At 55.6% G+C, this 16,075-nt stretch overlaps 2 protein-coding genes and 1 non-coding gene across 8 annotated transcripts in view; 1 reads left to right on the top strand and 2 right to left on the bottom strand.

The window, feature by feature from the left end:
* The window catches only part of RYR1 (ryanodine receptor 1), a 117,656-nt gene extending 102,192 nt beyond the window's left edge, over positions 1-15,464 (top strand). For all 4 annotated transcript variants that reach the window (XM_067718094.1, XM_067718093.1, XM_067718091.1 and 1 more), the window contains 16 exons: positions 2,287-3,099; positions 3,823-3,875; positions 4,474-4,627; positions 5,626-5,712; positions 6,866-7,117; positions 7,977-8,107; positions 10,107-10,149; positions 10,609-10,739; positions 10,840-10,900; positions 11,285-11,431; positions 11,895-12,029; positions 14,019-14,175; positions 14,593-14,657; positions 14,749-14,849; positions 15,027-15,078; positions 15,226-15,464. In XM_067718094.1, the coding sequence (XP_067574195.1) occupies positions 2,287-3,099; positions 3,823-3,875; positions 4,474-4,627; positions 5,626-5,712; positions 6,866-7,117; positions 7,977-8,107; positions 10,107-10,149; positions 10,609-10,739; positions 10,840-10,900; positions 11,285-11,431; positions 11,895-12,029; positions 14,019-14,175; positions 14,593-14,657; positions 14,749-14,849; positions 15,027-15,078; positions 15,226-15,321 (2,478 nt within the window). In that variant the 3' untranslated portion in view covers positions 15,322-15,464. The remainder of the gene's footprint in view (positions 1-2,286; positions 3,100-3,822; positions 3,876-4,473; positions 4,628-5,625; positions 5,713-6,865; positions 7,118-7,976; positions 8,108-10,106; positions 10,150-10,608; positions 10,740-10,839; positions 10,901-11,284; positions 11,432-11,894; positions 12,030-14,018; positions 14,176-14,592; positions 14,658-14,748; positions 14,850-15,026; positions 15,079-15,225) is intronic.
* TRNAE-CUC (transfer RNA glutamic acid (anticodon CUC)) lies at positions 12,639-12,711 on the bottom strand. Its single transcript has one exon. It is a non-coding gene; the product is annotated as a tRNA-Glu (tRNA).
* A 96-nt stretch (positions 15,465-15,560) lies between the features above and the next one.
* MAP4K1 (mitogen-activated protein kinase kinase kinase kinase 1) overlaps positions 15,561-16,075 on the bottom strand; it is a 16,047-nt gene continuing 15,532 nt past the window's right edge. For all 3 annotated transcript variants that reach the window (XM_067718098.1, XM_067718096.1, XM_067718097.1), the window contains one exon: positions 15,561-15,739. In XM_067718098.1, coding sequence (XP_067574199.1) covers positions 15,670-15,739 — 70 coding nt within the window. In that variant the 3' untranslated portion in view covers positions 15,561-15,669. The remainder of the gene's footprint in view (positions 15,740-16,075) is intronic.

The following is a 16,075-nucleotide window of genomic DNA, read 5'->3' as shown; positions in this document are numbered from 1 at the left end:
ACATATACCCTTATACATGCAGCAGCGCCTGTGGGCCCTCACTGTGGCTGCTCGCACACCACGCCTGCCACTTGTACACTCACCCCGGGAGCTCTTATAATCCTGATGTGACCACACCCTCACTCCCGTACTTGAACCCACGTGGTTACACACACCTTGCTCACCTTACCAGCAGCCCCTGGTGTGCCCTCTCTCGGCCCTGGCCTGCGCATGCCCACTCTTTTGCACACGCACCGCGGGGGCTCTAGGGCGCCCTGCTGACTGGCATTTTGTGCCCCCAGATGCCCTCTGAGTTCCTAGCACAGAATACCCTTCCCACTTGTGCTGGGCCCACGCGTGCGCGCACCTCTCTTGCACACTCACTCTGAGGATGCCAGTGTGCATTCCTGCAGCCCTGGCATGCCATATGGTTGCCCGTCCCCACTCATTCACCCGCGCATGCCCCGGCACACCCATGCTCATTCATGAGCACTTGGACAGCCCTCACCAGCCCACCCACAAGAGCCCCTGTGTGTCCTTGGTGGCCAGGCCTACTCCTTGACCTGATGTGCCCCGAATATGCCCAGCCTACAAGTGTGTGAATGCCCCTTACACACTCACTTGCTCCAAAGTATGCCCACGTAGCCCTGGCACACCCCCAGCCCACCTCACACACTTAGCCTGCATGTGGTTCCCATCTCCCATTCTCTCACCCTCCCATGTGCCCCTCACGCATGCTCGGCCCCTGGCCCCGCCCCTGCTGTCCAGGCGGCCCTCCTGCCCACACTCACAGTGCACGCCGAGCCTGCGTGCTCCTTACCTGCCCCTTGCACTCCCACTTCCCTTTTACTCCTCAGATGCCCCCAGGCACCTGCACACTCCTCCCACTTGCTCTTGCACACCCTTCCCACCTTAACACTCACAGTTCATGAGACTTGCACTCCCATCATCTCCTCAACACCTGGGCCCCTTGAGTCTCCTCCTCAGTGACACCTGGCTCACGCACGCCCGGGCTTGTGCCCTACCCTGAGCCCTGCCCTCACGTTCTGGGCCCTCTTACACTGACTCCCGGGTCCTCTTGCACACTCATCCTGCCGCACGTGCCCTGACCATATGAATTGCAGACCCCTCCCACATTTACACTCCCCACCCGCGGTTTCACCCAGGCCCTTGCATGCCTCTGCCCCATATGCCCATGTCCGCCGAGCACTGAGCCGGGCACAGTCACGTTCTCCCCATGTCCTCCCATGCCGCCACGCCCTCCTCACACCCGATTACTCCCTTAGTCCCGGTGCCCTCTCACAAGGCTCTTGCACATCGGCCCTTTCACATACTCCACCGGAACTCCCAAGGTTTTGCACACTCACCTGTGTCCCTCGGGGCACCACTGTATACTCATCCTCCTCTGCAATCTGGCTTAAAAGCCGTTGCATCGTCCTTGCACCCGGGACGTCTGCACATCCCTGCATCTGCAGGAAGCCCTGGTTCACCACTGGCCCTTCACACTCTAGTACACCCTGTGGGAGCTCCGCCCCTCACGTGCACCCCACGTGCACACTCTTTCTGTTAGTGTTATTCCTCCAGACACCCACTTCCTCCTGCTCACTCCTTCCCATTCCCACGTTCTCCTACGGGTCCGGAGTCCACGTCTGCCTGCGTGGCCCTCTAGCGCTCATGCAGCAGTACCACAACAGCAAGCACTATATGGCGTTTGGTAGGTGCCAGGCACTGTTCTAATCACTCAGCATCTATTAACTCATTTAATCCTCACGCCAGCCCTTTTATGCATGGGTCCTACTATTATTCCCCGATTTACATAAGGGGAAACCGAAGCCCAGAGCGTTAAGTCTAACTCAGTGGCAGAATCAGCATTCGAACCCAGGCAGGCTGGCTGCAGAACCTTTGCCCTCAACCACTATGCTCAGTCTGTCGACGCCAAGAACATCGATCCTGGAACCAGCTTGCTGGGAATTCGAATCCTACACCTGCCACCTCTCAGCTGCATCACCCCAGACACGTGACTTTCTGGGCTTCCATTTCCTCATCTGTAAAATGGGGATATCGGCCCCTACTTCTAGGATGGTTTGTGCGGATTTAATGAGATACCATACATAAAATGCTGGATACAGGGCCTAGCCTTAATGAGGTTCTTACAGGTGCACCTCCAGCGAGCGCTATATAGGTTCGCTTTCAAAAATAAAAATGACGATGCTTAGAACAGCGGCGAACGCGCGTGGCTGCCACCGCTGTTGTCCCAAGTCCCCGCTGACGGCGCCCCCATCACGTCCCCTCCGCCCCGCGCTGCAGGTGAAGGAGTCGAAGCGTCAGTTCATCTTCGACGTGGTGAACGAGGGCGGCGAGTCGGAGAAGATGGAGCTCTTCGTGAGCTTCTGCGAGGACACCATCTTCGAGATGCAGATCGCCGCGCAGATCTCGGAGACCGAGGGCGGGCCGGGGGAGGACGACGACGAGGGCGCGGGCGCGGCGGAGGCGGGCGCCGAGGGCGCAGAGGAGGGCGCGGCGGGGCCCGAGGGCGCGGCGGGGACGGCGGCGGCGGGCGCGACGGCGCGGCTGGCGGCGGCGGCGGGTCGGGCCCTGCGGGGCCTCAGCTACCGCAGCCTGCGGCGGCGCGTGCGGCGGCTGCGGCGGCTGACGGCGCGCGAGGCCGCGACGGCCGTGGCCGCGCTGCTCTGGGGGGCGCTGGCGCGCGCGGGGTCGGCGGCCGCGGGGGCGGCGGCGGGCGCGCTGCGCCTGCTCTGGGGCTCGCTCTTCGGCGGCGGCCTGGTGGAGGGCGCCAAGAAGGTGACGATGACCGAGCTCCTGGCGGGCATGCCCGACCCCACGGGCGACGAGGTGCACGGCGAGCAGCCGGCCGGGCCCGGAGGCGACGTGGACGGCGAGGGTGCGGGCGAAGGCGCGGGCGACTCCGCGGAGGGCGCGGGCGACGAGGAGGTGGCGGCGCAGGAGGTCGGCCCAGGAGGCCCCGACGGGACTGTGGCCGTGGCCGAGGATGGTCCCTTCCGGCCCGAAGGGGCCGGCGGCCTCGGGGACATGGGTGACACGACGCCGGCGGAGCCGCCCACGCCCGAGGGCTCCCCCATCATCAAGAGGAAGCTGGGGGTGAGAGCGCGGGCTGGGGCATCAGGGTTTTGGAGAGATTGGGGTAGGAGGCAGGGTGAGAGAGACAAATAGAGGTTGGAGAGCGGTGCACAGAGAGAGGAAAAGGGCGGAGAGAGGGCCTGAGAGATACGCAGAGACAAAGAGAGACACGCTGAGAGATGGACGCAGAGATGGAGACCTGGAGGAAGTCTCCCGGTGAAGAGGGTAGTGATTCTGGGAGAGACAGGAAAAAGTGTCTGGAGCCAGAAAGAGCAAGAGACCCAGAGACCAAATTAGAGGAGAAGCAGGACCAAGAACTAAAAAGACCCAAGATAGGGTCAGAGACACTGGGAAAGACCCTCAGAGATACAGGCGGATGTAGGGAATTAAGTAGTCCACGTGACAGAGGCCCCTAAAGCATCCTCAGTGCAATAAGTGCCATGGGGGTGCGGTTGTCAAGGTGATGGAAGGTTGTCAAGGTGACGGAAGGCCATGAGGGGAGAAGAGCTCCACTTGGAGCCAGCCTGACTCTGCACAGTGCTTTAGCCAAGGCACTCCACTTCTCTGAGCCTCAGTTTCCCCTCTGTAAAATGAGAATCTTGATCCCTCTTCTGGGGGGTGGGGGTGGGGAGTAAAACTTAGATTGCCCAGGAGAAACGGCCAGAAAGGGACACAGAGAGGAATAGGCAGGTCTGAGAGGCGCTTGGGGTGCAGGCTCAGCCCTGATACTTGCCCTGCCGCCAGGTGGATGGAGAGGAAGAGGAGGTACCTCCAGAGCCGGAGCCTGAGAAAGCCGAGTGAGTGGCCTTGGGTCCAAGGGGCCCAGCCCCTATCACTGCCTCCCTCCTGGACTAGAAGCCTCCGGAGGTCAGGGCCTGAGGATGTCCTGTTCACTCTGGGACCTCAGCATCACCCATCCCAGGCCCAGGCCCGGAGGAGGGCCTCTGTGAAAGGCAGTAGAGAAATGAGCGCTCCTCTCTTACCTGCAAGCCTTTCTGCCAGCCGTTCCCTCCACCTGTAAAACCTTCTTCTGCGCTTCGTCTCAGCCTTCCTCCTCCTTCCCATGTTGGCTCACGTGGCTCCTTCTCTGGGAAGCCGACCTTGACATGCCCCCTAAGTTGAAGAGGTGTCTCCTCCGGGCTCCCATAAGCCCCTGAGCTACCCTCGTCCCAGCCCTGACCACTCCGGGCTGCCACTGTCTGGTGACGGGTCTGTACCCCCATTGGACTGGAGCCCCATGGGGACAGGGCTGGAAGTTGTCTCACCACTGTGTCCCCAGCACCATCTAGACCTGGACCAGGCATGGGGTGGGCCCCTGCTCATGGCTTTGAATGAATGAATGAATGAATGCATTTCCCAGGCACCTGCTCACTCTTTCTGTGTCCTGCCCTGCAGTGCTGAGAATGGGGAGAAGAAAGAAGTTCCCGAACCCCCACCAGAACCCCCCAAGAAGACAGCTCCTCCTCCCCCCCCTCCAAAGAAGGAGGGGGCTGGAGGCGGGGACCTGGAATTCTGGGGAGAACTGGAAGTACAGAGGGTGAAGTTCTTGGTGAGGACCCAGCAAGGGCACCCTGAAGCCTCCTCTCCCAGAAAACATTCACACCACCTCTCCCCCAACCCTGTCCTTGAGCCGACCTGGGCCAGACTCATCTCTGTGAGCAGAGACGTCCCCAGACAGAGCAGGACTTGGGCACAGGGCAGCATTTTCAGGTGGTCCCCACTTGGCTCCTCGGCCTCTCCCTGCTCACAATCCTTATTCCAGCCTCCCCGCGTTTGCGCACCTGGGGCCACCGGCCTCAGCTTCCCACCCCCATCCTCTATCCAGAGCTAAATCCTGCTGAGACCATGGCTCTGTTCCTCCCACCGTGGCCTATTTCTTGGCTCTCAGCCTTCAGGAAGGAGCTGCCACACCAGCCCCAGCTCCTCCTGTGGGGGGAGAATTCATCTCCTCATCCAGGCCCGGAAGAAGGGAGTTCGGGGCCCATGCCTCCATCTGTCCTGTCTCCTCTCCAGGCCAGCCTGACATGAGGGGCTGAGGGAAACATGTTGGACAGAGGGTGGTTTAGTGAGGATTTGGGGAAGGCATGGGGGATGGAGAGAAAAAGAGGAAGGGAGAGGTGGAAGTAGATGTCTTCTGCCCGGGATAAAGCAGACAGGGTACCCTCACCTGGGAAGCAGCATGGCAGAGTGGTTGGGAGTGTGGACTCTGTAGCTGGACCGCCTGGCTTCAAAGCCCAGGTCTGCCACTTCTTGGCTACGTAACCTTGGACAAGACAGCTCACCACCCTGAGCCTCCATTTCCTCATCCAGAAAGTGGGCACATCAGCAGTACCTACTTCATAGGGTTGGGGTGAGAATTAAACAGGTTCACGTAGGTAAAGCTCTTAGCCCAGGCCTTGGTGTACAAGAAGCACTCAATAAATGGGAGATTGTGGGACCAGATGTTAAGGACCCCGGTGCTGGGGTTGTGGGTGAATGTTGGGATGAATTCTCCCGGGAAGCGAGTGGACCGTGAGCTCTGTCTTTTTCTTTCGCTCCTCATCTTAGAACTACCTCTCCCGGAACTTCTACACTCTGCGATTCCTTGCCCTCTTCTTGGCATTCGCCATCAACTTCATCCTGCTGTTTTATAAGGTGCTGATCAAGAGGGGCCGGGAGGATCAGGCGCTTACCTGGGCTGTGGGGCGGCAGGCTCAGCCCCTAACGGGTTCCCAGGGCCCTTGCAGTTCACCAGGGACAAGGTGTTGGGCTCAGGGTCCCCAGGAAAGTTCAGGCTGAACACCTGGAGCTTAAGACCCCTGTGGTGGTGAGTATGTGTGTCTGGGTCCATCTGGAACAGATGCCTGAGTGCCCTGTGAGAGTTAGTGCAGGGAATCAATCCTGGGTTCCACGCTCAGTTCTGCCACTGGCCAGCCCTGTGCCCCTGGATGCAGGCCTTCCCCTCTCTGCAACACCCGCTGATTCGGTTACATCTCTTTGTTCTCACATAAGCTAAAGAGAAATTTGTGGGGAGGAGGAAATGGGCAGCTCATGGAAGAGAAGGAGAGGGCTATGAAGCAGGCCTCCCAAAGGACAAAGGGACCCTCGGGGTCTTGCGCGAGATCTAGATAACAGGACAGAGGGGCAGTCTAGCAGAATGGTCAGAGCATGGCTTCTGTAGGATCCGAGTCTGGCTCCACCACTCACTGGCTGCATGATGTTAGGCAAAGTTCTTAACCTTTCTGTGCCTTAATTTCCTCATCTGTAATATGGGATAATAACAGAGCCTACATCTTAGAGCTGTGGGAATTAAAAGAGGATTAACATGAGGAATTTCCTGGCGGTCCAGTGGTTAGGACTCCACGCTTTCACTGCTGAAGGCGTGGGTTCAGTCCCTGACAGGGAACTAAGATCCTGCAAGATGTGCGAGGCCCAGCCAAAAAAAAAAAAAAGAGGACTGATGTATGTAAGGCACTCAGAATAGTACCTGACAAAAAAAGGCACTGTATAAATAAACGACAGCTACTACTAATTTTAGTATTAGTGTTAATATTAGTGTTAAAAGTAGTCTCGTTAGGGCTCCACTATCAAGACGAATCAACTCTGTTTTCAGTGCTCCTGTCACTCAGTTCAATAGTCAGATTCCCAGGACAGAATCTGATTTGCTAGCTAGGGTCCTGGGCCCACCCCTTGATCTTGATGGACAGCCCTGCAGAGACTGTATCTGACGAGGGCCCAGTTCTGGGTGTGGCAGACCAGGTACCAGGACACCGGGTCCCCACCCTGTCTGACCTCTGTCCCCCTTTAGGTCTCAGACTCTCCACCAGGGGAGGATGATGTGGAGAGCTCAGCAGCTGGGGACCTGTCGGGAGCAGGGTCAGGTGGAGGCTCTGGCTGGGGCTCGGGGGCCAGAGAGGAAGCAGAGGGTGACGAGGATGAGAACATGGTGTACTACTTCCTGGAGGAGAGCACGGGCTACATGGAACCTGCCTTGCGTTGCTTGAGCCTTCTGCATACGCTGGTGGCCTTTCTCTGCATCATTGGCTACAACTGTCTCAAGGTGGGTCATGACCACAGCCTTGGGGCTGGGGCATGTGTGTGCGCGCGCGTGCGCGCGTGGGTGTGTGTGTTTGGAGGGGATGTCTGCCGGGGCACTGGCTGAGAGGACCTGGGGCAGGGGCTGGGGCATCTAACACAGTGATTAGGACAGAGGGGCGTCTAGGGTTGGGGTAAGGCTGGGGGACTGAGTACAGGATTGGGGTCTTTAGCAAGGGTGATATTCAAACTGGGAACTGATACAGGTTGCAGCTGAGGAGATGGGTCCTGTGACGATGTTAATTTCTGGATCAAGAAGCAAAATTTGTCATTCGGGAATATTTATTTTCTACATGTTGGTCAGTGGGTGAATTAATATCTGTGAGGGTCTGTGGGCCTCAGACATAACATGGGTGCCAACAGGGGGATGTGGATTCTGACATCAACTATGCCTGAAGCTCGTGATGCCCCGCAAGGTGTATTACGAAGACTTCAGTATGGGTTCCACGAGAACTGACTGTTCAGCAAACCTTGATACTTTACAATTGGACGAACAGAGCTCTTTTGGCTTAGAACTTTTACAAGTGCTGTCCCCTCTGCCTGGAATGCCCTGCCCCACTTCCACCTCCTTTCACCTGCCTGTTTTATTCCTCCTCCTTCCCTTGGGAGGCCCCAGGCTGCAGCAGGTGCCCGTTCTGGGCTCTTCCGGGTTTTTTCCTCATCCCAGCCCTGACCCTCTGACCGCGTTTCCCCACTACTACCCTGATCACTCTGGGGAAGCTCCTGTGATGTGGGGTCTCACGAAGGCTCCAGCAAGATGTCCTAGCTCCTGCCGAGGCTGTGGTCTCCTGACACCCACCCCTTTGCCTCCCTGCATGATCTAGGTGCCCCTGGTGATCTTTAAGCGGGAGAAGGAACTGGCCCGGAAGCTGGAGTTTGACGGCCTCTACATCACGGAGCAGCCTGAAGACGATGACGTGAAGGGGCAGTGGGACCGGCTGGTGCTCAACACTCCGTAAGGGCCCAGCCCCAGCCTCGTGGTGGGTTGGGGAAGCAGAGCTGGGTTTCCACTCCAGTCCCAGCCCAGGCCTCAAAAGGCCGGCGTTCCAGTCACTGCCCGTCCTGACTCATTCTCCCCAAGCCTTTGTCTTCCTCTTAGTAATACAGACAAATTTCCCCTGCATTAAAGTACCTCTGGGGGTGCTGCTGACACGTGGGGATTCCTGGGCCCCATCCCTGGGGATTCTGGTTCAGTGAGTCTGAGGTGGCACCCAGGAACCTGCATTTTAAACTCTGTCCCCACGCGGGATTCTCACCAGGTGCCATGAGTGGGAAATATATGAAATCACTTGGTTTTCAAACTGAGCCCAGAGAGGAAATGAGGGTTGTGAGGGCAACGTGGTGGGACTCTGGACCCCCAAAGTACACTCCCAGCCCATTCCATTTTCCCCCAGGTCAAGTCCCATCTTATCTGTTCATACAGCGGGGCTGCATCCTTAGAGGGAGTCTAGAGTAAGAACACCAGGTCAGGTTGGAACCCTGGGTTGGCCACACTGTAGCTGGGAATTCTTGGTCCAGTCACTTGGCCTCTCTGTGCCTCAGTTTCCTTATCTGTAAAGTGGGGATATATAATAGCACCGACCTCACAAGGACCTTGTGACAATGAAATGAGTTAGTGTAGTTTCTGGGGCACTGTAAGCTCTAGGTAAGGGTTGGAAGTCATTTTCTTTTTTCTTTTAATGAAGACACTTTTTTTTTTTTTGCATCAGGTCTCAGTTGCGGCATGCAGAATCTTTGTTGAGGCACACATGCAGGATCTTTTGTTTCCGAGAGCAGGCTTTTCCTTGTGGTGCGCGCGGGCTCCAGGGCGCGAGGGCTCGGTAGTTTGTGGCATGCAGGCTCTCTCGTTGAGGCGCGCGAGTTCAGTAGCTGTGGCGTGTGGGCTTAGCTGTGGCACACAGGCTTAGTTGCTCCGTGGCATGTGGGATCTTCCCAGACCAGGGATAGAACCCACGTCCCCTGCATTGGAAGGCGGATTCTTTACCACTGAACCACCAGGGAAGTCCCGGAAGTTATTTTCTTATGGGGTCCTGCCTAGTGAAGTGGTGCAAGGAGAGAGAGAAGCCATACCAAGGACATGCTATACTCTCACTGTCACCATCAAAGACACATTTAACTTACACACATTCAAGTACACATGCTTAAGAGAGAGAGAGAGAGAGACACCTATTTAAAATGGTGTCTGCCCAAGACCTTGACTTCTAAATACCATTTCCCGTGACAAGGAACCAGACTCCTTGGAGAAGTGGCAGATTTTTCAGGGCTGGGTCGGGGAAGTGTAAGATGAGCCTGGATTATCTTGTTATGTCAGAAAGCAAGGGTGTGCTCACTGAAAAATGGTGACATGCTGAAAGGACCCTGCTGCCAGCTTAGAAGGGGCTCCCCGTGGACAAATCAAGGACAGTTTGAGCGTTGATAAGGATAGAAAGTGCCACAAATTGAAACACACATCAAATAGGCCTAAATCCATGGATTCATAATAAAACTCCACTTCACCCCCGACCCCCTCCCCAGCAAAACTCATTGGGCCACCTTTGCAGGATGTTGGGACATCAACTCATCAATTAGAAAACTGGTAAATAAAGGGCCAGAATCATCAAATAAAATTAAACAGTGTGAGGAAGCACCCCGGAACCGGAGCAGGGCCAGGCTGCTGGTCCCGACTCCTCCCCACCTGAGTGCAGTTCTGGGGTCTTTGCACATCCCAGCTCCGAATGCGAGCCGCCTGCCTCACCTGGGCTCCACCAACGACAGCAGCGGGGGAGGGCGGGGTAAGAGTTGACCTTGGGCAAAAGTCACCTGGCCTGGGGTCTTTAGAGCCTGACCCTGAGTGAGATGTGACCCCCCCTGTCTCCTGTGAGAAAAGCATTGGAATTCCAACCCCCCGCCCCGGCCTGGCTGGTGGCCCCTGTTCCCTCCTACCCTGATGTCTTATGGCTTCTTTCTCTTGGCAGGTCTTTCCCCAGCAACTACTGGGACAAATTTGTCAAGCGGAAGGTGAGAGGACGTGGATGGGGAGGTGGAAGGGCCTCCTGGGCTGGGTTCCTTGCTGCCACCAGGCCATCCAGACCCCATCAAGCACTTGCTTCATGTGTGACCTTGGGCAAGAGGCTTTGACTGTCTGAGGAGCACCTCAGATTGCCAGTCTGGAAGTGAGCATGACAGTCACCCCTCCCGCTCTGTAATGAGACGATACGTGTAACAAGCACAGCACAGTGCCTGGCGCAGAATATTAGTTTTGAGGGAGGAAGTAAGAATATTAGTTTTGAGGGAGGAAGTAAGGCATCCTATTTTCAGCACACAGCACACACAGCACACCTATTTTCTTCTCCCCAGAAAAATGCACCCCCAATCTCTCACACAAAGTTCAGAGTGTCCCCAGACACCCCCAACCATGCAGGCTGTGACCTTCCCCACTCTAGTTGTGTCTGCACGGCCCTATGCTCCCCTGCGTAGGTCTTGGACAAGCACGGGGACATCTTTGGGAGGGAGCGGATCGCCGAGCTCCTGGGCATGGATCTGGCCACGCTGGAGATCACAGCCCACAATGAGCGCAAGCCTGAACCACCACCGGGGCTGCTCACCTGGTGAGCCAGGGGTGACCCTGCACAGGCCTGGGACAGGCAGGGGAGGTGGCCAGGGTCTGACCCCCAGCATCTGGCCATCCCTCTTCCCTCCATCCTACAGGCTCATGTCCATCGATATCAAGTACCAGATCTGGAAGTTTGGGGTCATCTTCACAGACAATGTGAGGGGGGGCCCTGTAGCGGGGGAGGGGCCTGCTGGAGAAGGGCCCGAGGGCGTCGGGTGCCCCACCCCCAGGTATCCCTGACCAGGGGCTGACTCCTGACCCCTGTGCACCTCTGATCCGCCCAAGGCTCCTTACCACCCAGAACACTCTTGAATTCCCAGACTATGTCCTTCTGCGGAGGGTTCCCCAACTCCCTGCAGAATGGCTTCCCACCGAGTGCTCCGCTGTTTTAGAGTTGTTCCTGATCCTTCAAATAATCCCTAGCCAGAGATGGCCCCCCGAACCCCAGAGCGTGCCCAACACTCTCAACTGTTCCCTGGCGCCCAGAGTACTCCTTGACCCTCATGAACACACGCTGACCCCGGCTCTGTGTGCCCACAGTCTTTCCTGTATCTGGGCTGGTACATGGTGATGTCCCTCCTGGGTCACTACAACAACTTCTTCTTTGCCGCCCACCTCCTGGACATTGCCATGGGGGTCAAGACGTTGCGCACCATCCTCTCCTCTGTCACCCACAATGGGAAACAGGTGTGGAGGGGACCTGTCTGAGGGGAGTGAGCCTGGAGGGACGAGTTTGGCAGTCTGAGGAGGGGTGGAGGGTGAGGGCTGGGCAGGTAGGGTGAGGAGGGGCAAGGCTGGGCGGGCTGAGCCAGGGCAGGTGTGGGTGGTGAGGCCCCAGGGGGAAGGCCACCTGGGCCGAACTGGGGCAAGGATAGAGAAGGCTGGGGACTTCCCTGGTGGTCCAGCGGTTAAGGCTCTGCGCTCCCAGTGCAGGGGGCCTGAGTTTGATCCCTGGTCAGGGAACTAGATCTCACATGCTGCAACTAAAGATCACACATGCTTCAACTATGGAGCCCGCGTGCCGCAACTAAGACCCAGCACAGCCAAATAAATAAATAAATATTTAAAAAAAAAAAAAGGATAGAGAAGGCTGGGCATGGGGGAGGGGCAAGCCCAGAGTGGAGCTGACCGGCCCATTGCCCGTCCCCAGCTGGTGATGACCGTGGGCCTCCTGGCGGTGGTGGTCTACCTGTACACCGTGGTGGCTTTCAACTTCTTCCGCAAGTTCTACAACAAGAGTGAGGATGAGGACGAGCCTGATATGAAGTGTGACGACATGATGACGGTAAGCCCCTCCCCCCAACACTCTTGGAACAAGTTACTGACCATCCCTGACCCTTAGTTTTCCCATCTGTAAAGGGGGTGAGTAATAGAAACTACCTGTAGACTTATTGTGAGGGTTCAGTGAGCTGACACTTGTGAGGTACTTAGAACAATGCTCAATAAATGGTAGCCACTGTTGTAATAGTATTTGAGTTTTTCAAGCTATCCTTATTGGAAGGGTGCTCAGGCATGGTGCCTGACTTACAAGCCATGTGAGTTGGCTGCTCAACCTCTCCATCCTCTGGTGTCCTCACCTGTGAAATGGGTGTATAATAACAGTGCCTACATCTTCGGGTTGCTTTTAGGACTCAGTGATGCTCCCTGATCATCTAAGATTTAAAAGTCTTAGAATAGTGCCTGGCAGGTATTAAGGATTCCACAGATGTGAGCTACTATCATCATTATAACGAAGAGTGTCACCCAAAGCATGCTATCCGTGTTTTTATTTTCTCTTCTATTCTAGGAGTGGTGGTCATAACCCAAACTGAGTTGTTGTTTTTTTTCTAAACTCCATCTTTTTTTTTTTTTTTTTTTTTTTTTTTGCCTTACCGCACGGCTTGTAGGATCTTAGTTCCCTGACCAGGGATTGAACCTGGGCCCTTGACAGTGAGAGTGCAGAGTCCTAACCACTGGACCACCAGGGAATTCCACTAGACTCCATCTTTATTTTTATTATACCCCAACTGCACCTTAGCATTTCCTCCACTTGTGAATTTTTTAAACTTTTTATTTATTTAGTTAAAAAAATTTGTTTGGCTGCACTGTGCGGCTTGTGAGATCTTAGTTCTTCGACCAGGGATCGAACCTAGACCCTCAGCAGTGAAACCGCAGAGTCCTAACCACTGGACCGCTAGGGAATTCCCCCCAAATTAAGTTTAACCTACTATAGGCATGGGCCACAGTGGAAAGAATCATCCCAGGGCTTTATCTCAGAGATGGCCTGTAATCTGGCACTGTGCTCGCAGGATCCACTCAGCCTGACATTTGAGGCCCCACCAGACCTGGTCTTGCCACTCAGCCTTGTTCCCATCAGTCACTGGTCTTAGCTCTTACCCAAGAGAACTGGGTTCTCTCACTTCCCAGGGACACAGAAAGAACAGTGTAAAGTCTTTCCCAAGTGCCAGGCAGACCACGTCCCTCCCTCTGCTCAGAACCTTCTTGTGGTTTCCCGATGCCTTCACCATGGCTTACAAAGCCAGGGAAAAACCAGCCTGGCCTGAGTCTAACCAGAGTCCTTCTTGCTTTTTGCTCTCTGGCTGCCTCGTCCTTCTTCAGTTCCCCTAAGATCATGTGTTTCCTCCCAACCCAAGCCCTTTGCATCTGACATTCTCTCTTCCTCCCTTGCCCGGCCCTATGTACACACACCCCTTCACTTGATGCTTCACCTTCAACTTAAATGCTGCCTCCTACAGGAAGCCCTCCATGACCATTGGCTGGACCTCATTTATCTCCCTGCTCTTGCCCACAGGAACTCTATTTTCCAGCTTCACTGAACCTCTTTCAGTTCCTCACAAGAGCAAGATGCATTCTTTCCTCCCCAGATGGTGATGAAGCACATGTGGTTTTCTCTGCCTGGAACTCTCTCTCCCACCTAACATTTTCTTCACGTTCCAGCTCACACATGTCCCCTCTTCTAGGAAGCCTTGCCCCATCACCGCAGGCTGGGTCAGGCTTTCAAAGCTTCAACGCTTCCTGTGCTTCCCCCATCTCACCCCTGATTACACTGTGCTTTCACTGTCCTGGCCCTGAGCCCTCCCTATCACAACCCTGATCATTTCTGGGCTGTCACTGTCTGATGCCAAGTTTGTGAGCCCTGTGAGAGGAAGGTTCAGGGCTGTCTCAGTCATTGCCATGTGTGCCCTGCTGCAACTAGCCCAGGGCCCTGTAGGTAGTGGGTGAATGTCGAATGATTGAGTGCATGACTAATGTGCTTCTCACCCTGCCCCCGCAGTGTTACCTGTTTCACATGTATGTGGGTGTCCGAGCTGGTGGGGGCATTGGGGACGAGATTGAGGACCCAGCAGGCGATGAATACGAGCTGTACCGGGTGGTCTTTGACATCACCTTCTTCTTCTTTGTCATCGTCATCCTGTTGGCCATCATCCAGGGTCAGTGCTTGTCGGGGGTGTGGGAGTGGGGGCTCTGTGCCCAGAGGCAGACTAGCTCATTTAAGAGTGCAGTCCCAGGATCACATCAGCCTGGATTCATATCCTGGCTCTGCCTCTCCCTACTGTGAGACTTTGGGCAAGTCACCACTCTGAGCCTCAGTTTCTCCATCTGTAAAATGGGGGGTTTTAATTGTACTAGCCTCATCGGGTTGTTGTGAGAATTCAATCAATTCATAGGTGGTGAATGTCTGGCTCATGATAAGTGCTCAATAAATGCTAGGTATTATTATTTTTAGGAAGCAGGGTGTGATTAGGGGGATGAGGGTGGGAGGCAGGACTCAGAGGTAGGTAGCCAGAAGAGGAGGGAGTCTGAACTGGGTCAGAGGTTGGGCACTGACTTGCGCCCTGCCACCCCAGGTCTGATCATTGACGCTTTTGGTGAGCTCCGAGACCAGCAAGAGCAAGTGAAGGAAGATATGGAGGTAGGTCATATCTGGGGGGGCGACCCAGAGGGATCATGGGACCCTGGGGGGTTGAATGGGCCTTGACTCTGATGTCTCCTGCCATGCACAGACCAAGTGCTTCATCTGTGGTATCGGCAGCGATTACTTTGATTCAACACCGCATGGGTTCGAGACTCACACACTAGAGGAGCACAACCTGGCCAATTACATGTGAGTGTGGGCCCACTGGCCAATCAGGAGGGTGGGGGCGTGGCTGCCGCCAGCCAGGCCGAGATACTGGCCAGTTAGGGGAGGGGGGATGGTGTCCATGTGGGTGGATTCCCAGCCAGCCAATCAGGAGCAAGTAAGGGTGATTGCGACCTGTCTACCGCTGCCTCCCATCCCCAGGTTTTTCCTGATGTATCTGATAAACAAGGACGAGACCGAACACACGGGTCAGGTAAGGGTGTGTTAATGGGACGACAATGGGCAGAGACATGGTGAATTTTACTATAAGGTCAATCAGCAGGTGACAGTAAAAAGCTCTTATCAATATGAAGCATTTGAAGATGTGACCAACCAACCCTTCCCCATCCCCCACCCCTAGGAGTCTTACGTCTGGAAGATGTACCAAGAGAGATGTTGGGATTTCTTCCCGGCTGGCGATTGTTTCCGCAAGCAGTATGAGGACCAGCTTAGCTGAGACACCCCCAGCTGGCCCTTCACCCCCACCTCGAAGGTCCTTATTCTCACAGCAAGCCCCTTAGCCCCCAAATCCCTCCCCGCAAGGCGGCTGGGGGAGGGTGACCATGTACTGGCAAAATAAAGTCTGTGCTACACCCCTGACATCATTGTGCTGGATTGTTGACATTGGGGGGTAGGTGGGCATACAGGAATTCTGCCCTCCTCTCCCCCGCCAACCCAAGAAAACCAAGACGGCAGCAGAGACTGAAGTCATGTTTATTCAGAGACAGGGGCACGTCGTGATCACTAATGTGTGTCCGCTGGGGAGGGAGGTGTGGGGACTGGTTCCTAACACCCCGTCAGGGACTCATTCCTGGATGTAGAGGTTGCTGGGGGCAGTAGGATCATCTGCTGGGCGTGTCTCCACCACCACAGGCCTGGGGAAGGAAGAGAGAAGTCAGTTCATTCATGCATTTGTTCATTCCTTCATCTGCAGAGGAGTTTATGGAGTCTTTGCCAGCACAATGCTGGGCTATAGCAGTGAATGAGCACACATGGCCCCTGCCCTCGGGGAGCTCAATCTAGAGCAGGAGACCAACATGAATCAGTGAATCAGATGAATGCAAAGAAGCATGAGGCACATAACAGGGAAACCTAGCCCAAGGGGTCAGCCAAGGTGCCCCCAAAGAAAGGATGGTGGAGCCTGAAAGAGGCTCAGGAGGGAACTTGGTGAAAAGGCAGGGAAGAGTGTTCCGGGCAGAGAGAACAGCCTG

This window comes from Pseudorca crassidens, chromosome 20, assembly GCF_039906515.1.
Source record: "Pseudorca crassidens isolate mPseCra1 chromosome 20, mPseCra1.hap1, whole genome shotgun sequence".
NCBI classification, from domain to species: domain Eukaryota; kingdom Metazoa; phylum Chordata; class Mammalia; order Artiodactyla; family Delphinidae; genus Pseudorca; species Pseudorca crassidens.
The sequence above is the reverse complement of the archived record's forward strand: the minus strand, read 5'-3'. Positions and strand labels throughout refer to the sequence as shown.